At 38.3% G+C, this 17,287-nt stretch overlaps 1 protein-coding gene across 3 annotated transcripts in view; it reads right to left on the minus strand.

Annotated features, from left to right (window-relative positions):
- The window catches only part of c12.2 (von Willebrand factor A domain-containing protein c12.2), a 753,464-nt gene that overhangs the window by 21,145 nt on the left and 715,032 nt on the right, over positions 1–17,287 (minus strand). For all 3 annotated transcript variants that reach the window (XM_067137710.2, XM_067137711.2, XM_067137712.2), the window contains exon 31: positions 4,191–4,380. In XM_067137710.2, the coding sequence (XP_066993811.2) occupies positions 4,191–4,380 (190 nt within the window). The remainder of the gene's footprint in view (positions 1–4,190; positions 4,381–17,287) is intronic.

Genomic DNA, 17,287 nt, shown 5'->3' on the forward strand with positions numbered 1-17,287 from the left:
TGTATTATTTGGTTAATGGGATGAATGCTGTCACGTCTTTCATGGAAGTTCACAACCTACCATTTTATTACAGTTTTGCTAGCTAGATACTCAGCATCACCGTCCAAGAACAATATATTCAACAATCTTTTTCTCCCTCGTAAAAACCATCTAAAATGATAGCAAACCGACAACTGCAAAAGCAGTATTATTGCATTATCAAGGGACCTGTCTTCATCACTGCTCTGTCGTACATACTACATTTATGCTGGTATTTCTGCTAGCATCTATACTCAGATTTATAACTGCATCACAGTCTGCACTATACAATTAGCCTTAGGAAAAGTAAGGAAGAGGATGATGGTGGTGATGAGAATCAAAATCAGAGATTGAACTGCTAAATGATAACTTTTAGCATGATAAGTTTCAATCTAATAACAATGTTATTGTATTGGCTTTATGTCCTACTAACCGCTTTTATGGTTTTTGGAGACGCCGAGGTGCCAGAATTTAGTCGTGCAGGAGTTCTTTTACGTGCCAGTAAATCTACTGACATGAGGCTGACGTATTTGAGCACCTTCAAATACGACCGGACTGAGCCAGGATCGAACCTGCCAAGTTGGGGTCAGAAGGCCAGCGCCTTAACTGTTCGAGCCACTCAGCCCAACAAGTTTCAATCTACACAACCTTATGAATATTCTCATCGTATACAAGCTAACATGATGTCAATCGAAATTGACTTTACAAAGGTGAAAAATGAGAGTATCCTCCTAATTCAATACAATAAATATTCCGTCATTAGACGGAGTAAACAAATTCAAACATGTTTCAGCTCGTTTGAGCCATCTTCAGTGAAAAATAAGGTGAGAATTGAAATAATTTACATAATATAAGTTGAAAAAATGCTAAAAATCATAATGAAGGAGCAAATGATAAAACAAACAAAAGAGAGCCTAGACAGAAACAAAATTAGTACAAATATACAATATTTACATCAATATGCAGAGCAATAAACAACTCATTGCGACAAAATTCAGTGAAAAGGTGTTAATTTAAAATAATAATTGAAACTAAAAACTGTGTTAACCTAAGAAAACAAAGGAATGAAAAAACAAATGATGCAGACGGAAATGAACAATAGTAGCACATGGTGAGGTTGTGGACCTCATAGTTTACAAAATATTGTTTAGTAACAATAACAAACAGGTTGAAATCACTGTCGAAAATCATCCTTGTAGAAACCCATCACATTAAATTGGTCAGGAGGGGAGCGGGAGCAAACATTTTTGAGAAACCAAGCCTGATATGATGTGCAGGCGAAAAGCCTGTGACAAGGAAAAAACACCAATGAAATTTAAAGCTTTAGAAACAACAGCATTCTCAAAATCTTCTCAATCTAGCGGTCCCTTTCTTGATTATTGTTTCATAATGTTGGCTGGTGTCTTGCCTTATTATAAAGGGTTGGAAGGGTCGCGATATAAAGTTGAGAAGCTGTGTTAGGCAGAAGACAGATGCATAGTAAGCTGTAAGTGATCTAGCAGAAACCGTCAATGAAGCTCTAATCTGTAATGGAAAAATGAGGTTGTGTGAGAAACGTGGGGTGATAAGTAAAATGTGGGTGTGAAGAAAGCTTAAACTTACGGTGTTTAGCAGGTGGTTGTCCTCTCAAATGGCCTGGCCTCTCAAAGTAACGGTTTCGTTCGCGTGATCGAGTCTATTGTTGGTTTGACTGTGTTTGCTAGGATGGAAGGAGCGGAGGGGGAATGGGTGGTCCAGGGCTGGTGTGAGTAGGGGGGGAGTGGTGGTGAGTTGGAGAGATGGAGGTGGGGTTTGTTTGTGTTATGGAAATTCTGACAAATATATGGAATGAATGTTTCAAGTAGAATGTTCTTTTTCTCGCCGACTTCATTTAAATTGTGAGAGGGGTTCATAAACTGATCTAAATCGATGTGGATGCTCTCGAGAACGTTGAGCAAGGTGCCTTTTTGCTTGTAATGCAAGATCTTGAGGTCTTTATCTATTGAAGTGTATTCGTGGCTGGATGCTTTATGATGTTCACTCATAGCTGAGAAATGATTATATTTGAGAGCGTTGCGATGTTCGGCGTATCTTATGACAAAATTGCGGCCTGTTTGTCCAATATAGCTGGAATTACAGGATTGGCATTTTAATTTGTAAACTCCGGAGTTCAAATATTTGTTGTTAATGTTGTTATAGTTATTGTTGACAGTGTGTGGATTGAAAATGAGTTTGGAGTTGGTGTGGGAGGTTCTATAAGCTATTTTGATGTTGTGTTTCTTAAAAATATTAGAAATTTGGTAAATGTTACTATTATTGAAAGTGAATGTGGAAAACTTTTCTTTAGGAGTGGAATCTTTTCCTAGGGTAGTCTTGGGTCTGCTTTTATATCTGTTGATGATTCTGTTGACGAAGGTTCTACTGAAACCATTGTGTTCTGCAATATTGTAAATGGTATTAATTTCTTTTTTGTAACTCTTGCGAGATAAAGGGACAGTTAATGCTCTGAGAACTATGCTATTGTAAGCTGCTTTTTTGCTTTTTTATGCACCGCATATTGATGTAAATATTGTATATTTGTACTAATTTTGTTTCCGTCTAGGCTCTCTTTTGTTTGTTTTATCATTTGCTCCTTCATTGTTTTTTAGCATTTTTTCAACTTATATTATGTAAATTATTTCAAATCTCCCCTTATTTTTCATTGAAAATGGCTCAAACAAGCCGAAACATGTTTGAATTTGTTTACTCCGTCTAATGACGGAATATTTATTGTATTGAATTAGGAGGATACACTCATTTTCACCTTTATAAAATGAAAACCGTCAATACGGAATGATTCTAATATCTTGTAATCGAAATTGATTCAAATTTGAATTCTCATACGTCACACTTCAGTACAAATTCACTATATTACCAAAAATATCCATATATCTATACAAAACTGTCCTGTAAGTGTTTCTCAGATACAATACACAGTGGTGGACATTAATATGGGGTGGTCCTACCCAGCTGGGCATTGGAACTTCTCTGGGTAACAAGCAGACCATTTTTTTCCTGCAGGACTGTAACAAGCCTAGTCAAGTGATGTGGGGCGCTGGAGCCTGGAGTGAAGTCATCATTCTAGTTCATCCCAGAGGTGCTTGATATTACTGAGGCTAGGGCTCTGCGATGGACAGTCTGTTTCAGAACCTTATTGTCCATAAACATCTCATGAACAGCCTCCACTTTATGGCAGGGAGCATTATCAGACTGAAAAATACAGTGCATCTCTGAACAGGTTTTCTACTGTAAATTACATGCAGTTAGTCAAAACGTCCTAATTTCCTTCTACCTTTAAAATACTCTGTAATATTAGGAGGAGATCTAGTCCCTTCATGAAGAACACTCCGACATTATCACCCCACCTCCACTTGATTTCATTGTAGTCACTGTAGAGGCTGGCATGTACCAATAATTGTCTGGCATGTATCATACCAAAACTCGCCCATCTGACTGCCACATGGAACAGCATGGTTCCTCACTCAAAATTATGAGTCTCCAATTTCCAAAGGCTTATGCCAATGCGTTACACTACCAAACCTGGTGCTCAACATTCATTGTCAAAAAATGTGGTTTGAAGGTGGGCGGCTGAACCATGAACCTTAGTTTTCATATCCTCCAGCACACAGTCATGGTGCTAGCTGCACAATTAGTGGCATTAGTACCTTCTTCTTTGTTTGATGGTTCCTGCTCGTAAAACACGTGGCCTACCCAGCCATGGTATTGTTGTTTCAAGTCTCTAGCAGTTGACTTGGGCAACTTGAAAAGTGTGAAAATGGCCCTGACTGATTGCTTAGTCATGTAGCAACCAATAACCATTCCACACTAAAAGTCAATAAGCTCCACTGCTCCATCCATTCTGCAGGTATCTTCTTGCACTGAATAACATCGAGCCCTCAGCTACTTTCAAAGTGGCAGTGGCAGTTGTAGTGACATTTCAGCTCTGGTTTACATAAGCAAAGCAGAGTCTGGATACTTTAGATCAGAGAGTGCATTTTACCTTAATCTTCATCCGTCATTAACTCTATGCAAGTTCTATGTGTAAATATCAGCCACAGTAGAGATGACCATACAACCACCCTTGTGAGCTGTTATGTCACATTCATGGAGCATAAAGTATAGAGGAAGATCAAGTTCTTAACTGAAATCCTTACCTTAATAATGTCCAGTCTCTGTTTATTATTGACAGGTGGACTCTTGTGGTCCACAAATACAAGGTTATATTCTTCACCAGAATGACCCACTATATCGTACTGGATCTGAGCCTCATGGCCTTGAAAGGCTTCCATCACCATAACAACAGCCTCCAATTCACGGTCTAGTCGACCATCATAACTGTTGAACCTAGAACAAAAACAATACAGTATAACACATTATAATCAACACATGCAATTTCACTGAATGATTTCTATAAATAACAGTATTTGCAAACTCGTAATTGATTAGAAAGGTTAACAGTCATAGCTTTCCGCATTGTTCCAAATAGCTAAAGTGCTCAGAGATGCACATCATTTTGTTTTAATAAAATAATGTGTCTGTCGAATACCGGAACTTTACATGAGTTACATTTTTCTTTGTAAATCAATCTTCTTCCGCAGAGTCGCTGTTACTAACAAAACTCTACTATCGTTCTCTGTCTTGGGCTCCTTCAATATTTAGATTCTTTTCCATCAGATCATCTCACACCAGGTCCATCCATCTATTTTTTGGGTGTCCACGCTTCCTCTTCCCTTCAACTTTCATGTGTGTAATCTTTCTCCTAATTATTGTCCTTCTGCATTAGATAGCCAAACCACCTTGATCTTGACTCTTTGCCCCAATGTTGGTAGTTTTTGGAGCATCTTGTACAGGGTCATTTCAGACTACTACTACTACTACTACTACTACTACTACTACTACTACTACTACTACTACTACTACTACTACTACTACTACTACTACTACTACTACTACTACTACTACTACTACTACTACTACTACTACTACTACTACTACTACTACTACTACTACTACTACTACTACTACTACTACTACTACTACTACTACTACTACTACTACTACTACTACTACTACTACTACTACTACTACTACTACTACTACTACTACTACTACTACTACTACTACTACTACTACTACTACTACTACTACTACTACTACTACTACTACTACTACTACTACTACTACTACTACTACTACTACTACTACTACTACTACTACTACTACTACTACTACTACTACTACTACTACTACTACTACTACTACTACTACTACTACTACTACTACTACTACTACTTTGCCAGTAGAATACTGCTAATTTGCAACTCCTGATAACTCAACAAGATTTTTGCAAGCCAAGTAGAACATTCTCTTTGAAATAATGTAGTCTATTAATAGCCATACCATTATTTTATGACATTGCCTGGACAGTGTAAACATTGCATGTTTTTTTGGTTCTGTTCAAAGATTTGTTGTGGGATTTAATGTGTATCCCTTTCCAACAATTCATGGAACTGTCTAAAAAAATTAGCAACAGGTTCTATTCTTTTCATGAAAATAGTAATCTACACTTGCATTCCCTTCTATTCTTGTTAGCTATTGGCAGGCTTGATTAAAGACTTTTCACTATTGTAAGCTAAATGCAGTCAGTACAATTACTCGGTTAACTTCCAGGCTTATCTGTATTTTGTTGTATTTTTGTGCAATTTAAAATGTTGAACAAGAAGAAAAGGTAATAAATTAACATAGCACTTGAGATGAAACTGGATGGATGCCTTACAGAGACTGGACAAAGGAGGAAAAGTGATAAAGTGATAAACAAAATTGCCATGTATTTAGGTGCTGGATGAATTACTACAATTGCGTGGAAAAAAGAAAAGTCTGAAAGATGGTGAATACAAGAAACGGAGCAAGGTGCATTATTTATGGTTCAGGCAGCAAAGGGAAAAAGGGGCACCCATTTTAGGACCTATTTTGCAAGAGAAAGGTCTCAAATTCCATGAGGAATTACAAGAAGGGAAGCTTGGATATACTGCTAGTGTTGGTTGGCTTGAAAGGTGGAAGAAGCACTATGGCATCAGAGAGTTAAACATTTGTGGTGAAAAACTATCTGCTGACTTGAAAAGTGTTAATAAAACCAAGAAAAATTTACAGACTAATTGAAAAGGAGGGTCTATCTGAGGATCAAATTTATAAATGTAATGAGTCTGGTCTGAACTTTATGAATGTTGCCTTTGAAAACACTTGCATTCAGGGAAGAAAAATTGGCCCCAGGCTATAAAAGAAGAATTCCCAGGCAGTCCACTAATGGAACTGACACCTTCTATGATCTGCCTATTTTGTATGTGAATCAGTCAAATGCATGTATGAATTGAGTCAATTTTAAGGACTGCTTTTATAAGGAGTTTGTTCCTTCGGTAGAAAAGTTTCTAAAATCGAAAGACCTGCCAAGGAAAACACTTCTCATTCTTGACATTGCCTCATCCCACACTGATGCGAGACAGTTATGAGAGGAAGATTTAAGAGCATGTTTCTCTCTCCTAATGTGACTTTGGAGTGTCAATCAATGGACCAGGGCATTTTGGAAGCCCTGAAGAAGAGATACAGACTTAAACTTCTTTCATATCTTGTCTCGGCATGAAGGAGAGGGTATAATATGATCAATAAACTAAAGAAAATAGACATGCTGTATGTAGGTGGGTGGATAACTGAATTTTAGAATGAAATCAAGCACATAAGCCTCGTTTGTTCCTGAAGAAAGTTGTTGGACCATTCAGAACATGAGACAGAAAATCATGAAATAGTGGACTTAATGAAGAAAATTCCAGGCTGCGGAGATGTTACTGGTGGTAATGTTGGAGATTGGATGGGGCAGGTAGAAAACAATAGTTCCACTAATGAAAAAGAATCAAAGATGAATCAAAAGACAAAGAGATGATGATGATTATTGTTGTTTAAAGGGGCCTAACAGCTAGGTCATCGGCCCCTAATGGTACGAGGTGAATGAAATGAAAATTAAAACCCACTGACTAGAGTCTAAAATGAACGACGACGAAAAAATAATTGTGATACAAAAACAATCAGTGAATCCTATTCACAATGCCTTAAGTACTGGGATGATACTTATCTAAAGGGGTCCAAAATCCAGGTCACCAGCCCCTCATAATGGTACTAATCACTGGTAAAGCAGAACCATGGTGTTCCCCCAATAGTGGTACTAATCACAGGTAACGTAGGCTCATGGTGTTTCTTGCATGGTGGTATTAATCACAGGCAATGTAGACCCATGGTATGTCACACACAATGGCACCATTCACAGGTAACACAAACCTATGGTGTTTCACACATAAGGGTACTACTCATAAGCAACACAGAACCATGGTGTTCCTCACATAGTGGGACTAATCACAGGTGCCAGTACTTTCATGGAGTTCCTCACTTAGTCGAACTAATCACAGACCACATATACTCATGGTGTTGCTTACACAGTGGTACTAATCACAGGCAATGTAGAACCACAGTGTATCACACATTATTGTAACGCCCACAGGCAACACAAACCCATGGTGTTCCTCACATAAAGTTATTACTCTCAGGCAACGCAAACCCATGGTTTTCATCACAGTGGTACTTATCACGGGCAACAGTCAAACCCGTGGTTTTTCTCACAAAGTGGTGCCAACCACAGGCAATGTAGACCCATGGTGTTCCTTATAAAGTGGAACTACTCACAGGTAATGCAGATTCATTCTGAACACAGTGGAACCGACTGGTGGAATGAACAAGACGACACGTATCACAAACAATGTCCAGACCCGTAGTGTTTCTCGCATAATGGTACTGCTTCTATGTAATGTACACCCATGGTTTTCCTCGCAAGGTGACACTTGTCGCAAGTAACGTCGACCCATGGTTTTCCACAGGTAATGGCACTAACTAACTAGAAAAAGAAACTCAGGATAGTAAGGAATTTCAAGTTACCCAATTGCAACAGTCAAGTTTTAGGGAGGAAGGGGGTCTGAGATTGCTCTTGGTAAACTGTCAAAGTGTAGTAAATAAACAATTAAAATTCGGTACATTGATGGAATCTTATGAGACTGATGTGGTGATAGGAGTGGAATCGTGGTTGAAAGAAGGGGTGGGTAATAGAGAAGTATTTCCAGAAGGGTACACAGTCTATCGTAGAGACCGAGGAGATAAAAAGGGAGGGGGGGGGGGTGTTTATTCTGGTGAAGGAAACTTACTGTTCACATGAATGGTTTACCGATGAAAGGGATGAAATATTAGGGATAAAATTAGTTTGTGATAATATGAAGGAGGTGGGAATTATAGGAACATACAGGCCTGGAAGAGAGGAAAGAGACATGGAAATCTTTGAAAAAATAATAGATTATACTCATAAAAACAATAATAATGATATGGTAATAATTGGGGGAGATCTAAATTTGCCTGAAGTTGAATGGAAAGGAGCTGCAAGTGAAGCCCATGAACAGAAACTGGCAAATAAGTTAATTTGGGAGGGAGGATTTACACAAGTAGTACAAGAACCGACTCGTCTCAATAACTTACTAGATGTATTCTTGGTTAAACCATGGGAAATTGTTGATAAAACTGAGGTAATTGAAGGAATAGGAGACCATAAGGCTGTAATAATGGATGTAGGACTCGTACCAAAAAGGCTTAATAAGAGGGTTACACAAGACAAGAAATTGTACAGAAAATCTAAAGTTGATGAATTTGGGACTTACCTTAAATCACAATTCAGTTGTTGGATAAGTGAAGGGAGTAACGTGGATACACTTTGGGCTAAATTTAAAGGAATTATTTGGGAAGGAGAGAAGAGATTTGTACCTGTTAAGAAGGGTAAAATGACCTCAGACCCTGTTTATTATACAAGGGAAATAAGAAAATTAAAAAGAAAATGTAGAATAGTAAACAGGAAAATCAAAGAGGGTAGGGAGAGTAGAGAAACTAGAAAACAGCTAATGAGGGAACTGAATAGAGTGAAAAAGGAAGCAAAAGAGAATTATATGAATGGCATACTTCAAGAGGGTAATGACCACAAAGGGAAATGGAAAAAGCTGTATTCATATATCAGGAATCAAAAAGGAAAAGGAGTCCAAATTCCTACAATGGTGGGAGAAGGGGGTGAACACTATTTAACAGATACTGAGAAAGCAAACCTATTTAGTAGGGAATTTAGAGATTCAGTAGATGATTGTAAAGAGTTGGAAACCGAAACAGAAGATAGAGAGGGAGAGAGACAGAGGGAAACAAGAAGCTTCTCATTCACAAACGAAGATATTTTCAGAGAAATCCAACTGCTTCAGCAAGGAAAAGCTGCAGGAAGTGATCAAATTACTGGGGAGGTATTAAAGACAATGGGGTGGTACATAGTGCCTTATTTAAAATTTCTCTTTGACTATGTCATAAATAATAGTGTAATACCAAAGGAATGGAAGGAATCTATAATAATACCAATTTATAAAGGAAAGGGTGATAAAAGGAAACCAGAGAACTACAGACCAATCAGCCTGACCAGTATAGTTTGTAAAATTCTGGAGAGTTTAATATCGAAGTACATCAGAGGGATATGTGATGATAAAAATTGGTTCATGAGGAGCCAGTATGGATTTAGAAAGAAATTTTCTTGTGAGGCACAACTGGTGGGATTTCAGCAGGACATATCAGATCAGTTGGATTCAGGAGGTCAGTTAGATTGCATAGCCATAGATCTTTCCAAAGCCTTTGATAGAGTGGAACATGGAATATTATTAAAGAAATTGGAGGGAATAGGACTGGACGTAAGGGTTACACGTTGGATAAAAGCATTTCTAAATTCAAGGGTACAGAAAGTCAAAGTAGGAAATAATGTATCGCAGGAAGAGAAAGTTTGGAAGGGAATTGCACAGGGTAGTATAATCGGTCCGTTACTTTTCTTAATATACGCAAATGATTTAGGGAACAATATAACATCAAAAATAAGATTGTATGCAGATGACATAATTGTTTATAGAGAAATAAACAACATTGAGGATTGTTCAGAATTACAAAGGGACCTTGAAAGTATCCAACAATGGGTTGAAGAAAATAATATGGTTAATGGAGGCAAATCAACTGTTACAACTTTTACAAACAGGAGCTTTAAAAATGAATTTGAATATACTTTGGATGAGGTAGTTATCCCAAAAGATGGCAAGTGCAAGTACTTAGGTGTGAGATTTGAAAGTAATTTGCACTGGAAGGGTCATATTGATGACATTGTTGGGAAAGCATACAGATCATTACATGTCATAATGAGGCTACTTAAAGGATGCAACAAAGAATTAAAAGAAAAAAGTTACTTGAGTATGGTTCGTCCATTATTGGAATATGCAAACAGTGTTTGGGATCCTCACCAAGAATACCTAATAAAAGAAATAGATAGTGTGCAGAGGAAAGCAGCAAGATTTGTAACAGGGGATTTCAGGAGAAAGAGTAGTGTATCAGAAATGTTAAAGGAACTTGGGTGGGAAACTTTAAGTAAGAGAAGGGAGAAAACTAGACTTACAGGATTATATAGAGCCTATACAGGAGAAGAAGCATGGGGAGATATCCGTGAGAGGCTTCAGTTGGAAAATAATTATATCGGCAGGACTGACCACAAATATAAAATTAGAAGGAATTTTAGCAGAAGTGATTGGGGTAAATTTTCATTCATTGGGAAGGGTGTGAAGGAATGGAACAGTTTACCAGGGGTAGTGTTCGATCCTTTTCCAAAATCTGTACAGATATTCAAGAAGAGAATAAACAGCAACAGAGAAAATAAATGAAGTGCTAGAGGGCATTCGACCGGTGCAGGTTATTGTAAATAAAAAATGTGTGTGAATAAATTCGTTCCATCCCCTGGTCTAAGGAGTTTGGACAGCCAAAGTAGGGGACTGCCTGTAGGAGTGAAGTACAGTGGGGACTTCGAGGGCCCTGGGACCGCTACGGTAGCTGTGAAGGCCCTTCAGGAACTCTGAAAAGTGGTGGCAAAAGGGGCTCTGGTTAAGACGCAGCAGGTCGTTATGCTACTTAGGATCCAGAACGGGTAAAAAAAAAAAAAAAGTAAATAAATAAATGCAATGTAAATATTAATGTTATACCAGTTTTATAGTATCATTTGAAGCAATTCCACATACTGTATATCAGTTGACTATATTTGTAAGTAGTACAGGAGATATTATAATTAGAATTTTGTAAACAATATAAATTTATTAAGGATGAGCTGTGTGTTTAATAGAAAACATTGTTAGCGTAAATTGTATAATATTGTATTATAGGAAAAATTTTCTTCTCTTGTTAATTTAATATTTAGTGCTTGACAATAATGTATTTAATGTACCATTTGCCACCGAGGTAGACACCTCATTTGCAAATAAAGAGATTTTGATTTGATTTTGATTTGAACCACAAGTAATCACATGGTTCTAATATCATCATCCCTTGGTTATCCCTTTTAGTCACCTTTTACAACAGTCAGGGGATACCATGGGTGTATTCTTAGTCTACGTCAGTATCTTATTCTTCTTCTTCGTTTTGCCTCATGACTGAGACGTCGCAACTATCATAATATTCAGCCCTCTAGCCGATGAACCATACTTCGCCATTCTTCTCTATCTAAAGCTTTCAATGTGGTTACTCTGAGAGAACACTGTAGGGGGCCGTTCACCATGTCAATCCATCGCGTTGGTACTCGTCCTAGTTGTCTGGTTCCCTGGACTTTGCCTTTATTCCATAAAACTCAAAATTTTGGAAACTCGTCACCCTCTCAGTCCACATTAGGTCGAGTTTGTGGGACTCTGCTGTATTATTTTTGTTGTCTTTATTTCCATGGTGTGGCTCAGGCAATAAAGCGTGCTATTCTGTCAAATCATGTCTTGTAACACTATAATATTCATACAGTTTAACAATATTATATACTCACTATTATACTAAACCATGTATATTTACCAAAAAAACATTAAAGAAAAAGGAACTTTTATGAAATAAACCAAAATGAAGAAAGTTGTCTTAATTTGTTAATTTGTCAACAAAAATAAATTTAGCATAAAACTTAGTAACACACAGAATGATATAACATTTTTTTGTACTAGTGGCTTTACGTCGCACCAACACAGATAGGTCTTATGGCGACGATGGGAAAGGAAAGGGCTAGGAGTTGGAAGGAAGTGGCCGTGGCCTTAATTAATTAAGGTACAATAAAATGGGTTCACTGAGCTGTGTCATGAGTACATGCCATTCTCGTAAAGTAATGATATTCCTAGATGTACAATATATTGATACTATGGTAAAATCTTGACGACGTAAGGCGATTCTGAGTGCTATGGATTGAAAACGTTCTACTTCACTGTGGTCAATAAAGATTACAGAATGGGGTAAATTGCTTTTAATTACAATGGCTACTCCACCCCAACCGTCATATCGGTCGTTACGATATATTAAATGGCCGGAAATCAATATATCTCTATCTTGTTTCAACCATGTTACAGAAAGTACAGCAATAGAGATGTTTCATTGAGCAATTTAATGTAGAAGTGAGGATAGATTTGCATTCAGAAAGCATATATTCCATTGAAAAATTTTCCCACTTTCTGGTGTGAAAATGGGAAACCACGGAAAACCATCTTCAGGGCTGCCGACAGTGGGATTCGAACCCACTATATTCCGGATGCAAGCTCACAGCTGCGCACCCCTAACCGCATGGCCAACTTGCCCAGTGACATGACAAAATAGGAACAAAGAATTCATGTATTTACACTCAATTCACCCAAGTACTGCTACCAACATTTCTTTTTTAACTACTCATTCAGATCTCGTGTCCCTTAGAGCATTGGGAAACACATTCCATGTTTGTATTGTTCTGACAACAACAAAAATTATTGTAGAAGGTGGATCTGTGATTTGGTATTTTGAGGATTAAGTTAGCTAGAGCTCTGGTTGGGAAGTTATGAATGGTTGAGAGCAACTGGCAATATTCTGTTAGATAAGAAGGGGTCTGCTTGTATATTATTTTGTGGAGTTCAAGCAAAAGGTGATACCCATGATGGTGGCTTAGTTCAAGCCAATTCAGGTCATGGAATACAGGAGTTATGAACACCAGATGTTTCTCCTATTGTTTCTCTTGGAATTTTTCAAGCATTTGCTGACCAGGCAAAAAGCTGAACTGCTCCTTTCTGATGCAGAACTCCTCTCACATTGGCCATCAATAATCCTTTCCCGTATCTTCATGGTGTGTGACACAAGTTTTATTCCCCCGTAATTCTTGCAATCCTGCACATCCCCTTTGCCCTTGTTTATAAGAACAATAATCCTGTCCCTCCATGCATCAGGTATTTCTTCCTGTTGGTATATTTTTTTTCAAAATGTTCATTATTGTGGATATATTATTGTTAGTACAGTGGAACCTTGGATTGCGAGCATAATTCGTTCTGGCAACATGCTTGTAATCCAAAGCGCTCATATATCAAAGCAAGTTTTCCCATAAGAAACAATTGAAACGCGAATGATTTGTCCACAACACAAAAATATTTATTCGCATACCATTTCTAAAACAAAATATAATGTAAAAGAATTAAAGTGCACTTTTCCTTACAACAGAATCATTGTTGGTGTGAGGGAGATGAGAGATGACATGAAAAGAGTTACTGTGTAGCACAAATTTCATGAACGGAATCACTGCTATCTGTTGGCTCACTGGAATTGTTTTCTTTTCGTGCAACTTTAACGAGGAACCTGTCCATAGACTGTTGCTTTTGCCTCTTTTTGAGGATTTCACAAAAATGTTACATTGCACTGTCATTGAACTGATTCATCACTCGCACTGCTACAGCCTTATTCGGGTGGTGTTTTTCTACAAAATTTTGCACCATTTCCCACATTTTGCACTTCTCCCGAATCTCAGTTGAAGTGAGAGATTCCATTGACTTTTTCTCCTCCTCTTCCCCGGATGAGATCTCCATAACCTCCTCCTGTGGTTCGCGATGAAGGTCCATCAGTTCGTTGGTCGTCAGTTCCTGGCTATGTTCTTCCACCAGCTCTTGAATGTCAACGTCATTCACCTCTAGCCCCATAGTCTTCCCTAAGGACACAATTTCATCGACAATTGGCGGCTCATTGTCACCAACAAAGTCACGTCCAAGAACTCAGTCAGGCCACAGCTTTCCCCAAGTGGAAGTGAGAGTTCTCTTGGTGACTCCATCCCAGGCTTTATCGATGATCTTCAGGCAGTTCACGATGGGGAAATGATTTCTCCCAAACTCTCGGAGAGTAAGGTTTGTTCCTTCGGTTACTTCAAAGCATCGCTGAAATAGTGCTTTGGTGTATAGCTTCTTGAAGTTCGAAATGACTTCCTGATCCATAGGCTGGAGTAGTGTTGGGAGGAAGGAACTTGACCTTAACAAACTTGAATTCCTCCAGTAAGTCGTCCTCAAGGCCACAAGGCCTGGAGGATGAGCAGGAGCATTGTCCATAAACAGCAAGACTTTGAGTGGCAGATTATTTTCTGAAAGGTATTTCTTCACTACAGGACCAAAGACCTTGTTCATCCGTTCAACAAACGAACAGGGGCAGGGAAAACGCAGACACATGTGACGCTCGTATTGCGGAACCTTGCTTGTTTATCAAGTTACAATTTATTTAAAATATTTGCTCATCTTGCAAAACACTTGTAGACCAAGTTACTCGCATTCCGAGGTTTCACTGTATTAAGAAATCACTCGACAATTCCTATACTGTTGCCATATTTCAAAATATGTCATTGTACAGTTTGTGGAAGCTAAATAAACAAATGAATATTTTCATGAAGAGATCCCACAACAGATCAATTACTTTTTTTTTTCCTAAGGTTTTCCCTACCTCCAAAAGAGTCTCATCTGGACCTACCCATTTTCCATTCATCCTATTTACAGCCTTCTCCACTTCGAATCTACTGATATTCTGTGTTAGACCATCATCTGGCCATCCATCTTCTCTATATGTTTTATCATTTTCATCATTCAGAAGTCTTTTGAAGTACTTCTTCCATTTCACCCTTATATCTTTATCTCCCTGTAATACTCATACTTTTGAGTCTTATTTGTCTCACTCAAGAGAAGTCTTTAGTTGCCTTATTTCTGCACTTTGCTATCTTATATTCTTTTTCCCATCCTTTGTTTCTATTTCATTGTAAAATTTGTGACAAGCAGTCACCCTTGCTAGTGCAATTTTTCAATTTAATTTTATTTATTTATTTATTTATTTATTTATTTATTTATTTATTTATTTATTTATTTATTTATTTATTTAGGGGCTGCCTGGCAGAGGCGGTAAAGGTGTGCTTGGTTCGCCCGGAAGGACGTGGGTTCGAATTCCCGTCAGGAAGTCGTAAAATTTAAGAAACAAGATTTCCACTTCCAGAGGTGCATATGGCCCTGAGGTTCACTCAGCCTACACCAAAAATGAGTACCAGGTTAATTCCTGAGGGCACAGGCGGCCGGGCGCAGAGCTAACCACTCTACCCCATCATATGCCACGGTTAACAATGGTGGAAGCCTGTACCTTCCACTTCTCCAAGGGCCTTCATGGCCTGTACAGAGGTGACTTTGTCTTTTATAGTGGGAAGGCAGGAATGAAATGGCTTCATAGAGTGGTAAGATTAGCATGGAGCGTTAGTAAGGTACCTTCAGATTGGACAAAAGCAGTAACTGCACCTAATCTATAAACAAGGAAACAGGAAGGATTGCAACAACTATCGAGGTATCTCAATGATTAGTATACCAGGCAAAAGGAAAAGTATTCACTAGCATCCTGGAAGGGAGGGTGCGATCAGTGGTTGAGAGGAAGTTCGATGAAAACCAGTGTGGTTTCAGACCACAGAGGGGCTGTCAGGATCAGATTTTCAGTATGCACCAGTTAGTTGAAAAATGCTATGAGAGAATATACAGTTCTCTTTGTATTTTGTAGATCTAGAGAAAGCATATAGCAGGGTACCAAGGAAAAAGATGTTCGCCATACTGGGGGACTGTGGAATTAAGGGTAGATTATTAAAATCAATCAAAGGCATGTATGTTGACAATTGGGCTGCAGTGAGAATGGATGGTAGAATGAACTCTAGGTTTAAGGTACTTACAGGGGTTAGACAAGACTGTAATCTTTCACCTTTACTGTTCATAGTTTACATGAATCTTCTGCTGAAAGGTAGAAAGTGGCAGGGAGGGATTCAGTTAGGTGGAAATGTAGTAAGCAGTCTGGCCTATGCTGGCGATTTGGTCTTAATGGTAGATTGTGCCGAAAGCCTGCAGTCTAACATCACAGAATTTGAAAATAGGTGCAATGAGTATGGTATGAAAATTAGCCTCTCGAAGACTAAATTGATGTCAGTAGGTAAGAAATTCAACAGAATTGAATGTCAGATTGGTGATACAAAGCTGGAACAGGTAGATAATTTTAAGTATTTAGGTTGTGTGTTCTCCCAGGATGGTAACACAGTAAGTGAGATTGAATCAAGTTGTAGTAAAGCTAATGCAGTGAGCTCGCAGTTGCGATCAACAGTATTCTGTCAAAAGGAAGTCAGCTCACGGACGAAACTATCTTTGCATCGGTCTGTTTTCAGACCAACTTTGCTTTACAGGAGTGAAAGCTGGGTGGACTCAGGATATCTTATTCATAAATTAGAAGTAACAGACATGAAAATAGCAAGAATGATTGCTGGTACAAACAGGTGGGAATAATGGCAGGAGGGTACTTGGAATGAGGAGATAAAGGCTAAGTTAAGAATGAACTCAATGGATGAAGCTGTACGCATAAACTGGCTTCGGTGGTGGGGTCATGTGAGGTGAATGGAGGAGGATAGGTTACCTAGGAGAATAATGGACTCTGTTATGGAAGGTAAGAGAAGTAGAGGGAGACCAAGATGATGATGGTTAGACTCGGTTTCTAATGATTTAAAGATAAGAGGTATAGAACTAAATGAGGCCACAGCACTAGTTGCAAATACAGGATTGTGGCGACATTTAGTAAATTAACAAAGGCTTGCAGACTGAACGCTGAATGGCATAACGGTCTATAATGATAATGTATGTATTTATTCATTATTTTCCAATTTATGGGTTGCCGAACATGACAAAGTATACTATTCAAACAGTGTTCCAAATAGCAATGAACAGTGGTTGTAAAAATGGGTTGTAAATGTGACTGCGAATAATCTGAAATGACCCCTTGATCGCTAATATTGATACATCTAGAAGATGCTATC

Source organism: Anabrus simplex, chromosome 1 (assembly GCF_040414725.1).
Source record: "Anabrus simplex isolate iqAnaSimp1 chromosome 1, ASM4041472v1, whole genome shotgun sequence".
NCBI lineage: Eukaryota > Metazoa > Arthropoda > Insecta > Orthoptera > Tettigoniidae > Anabrus > Anabrus simplex.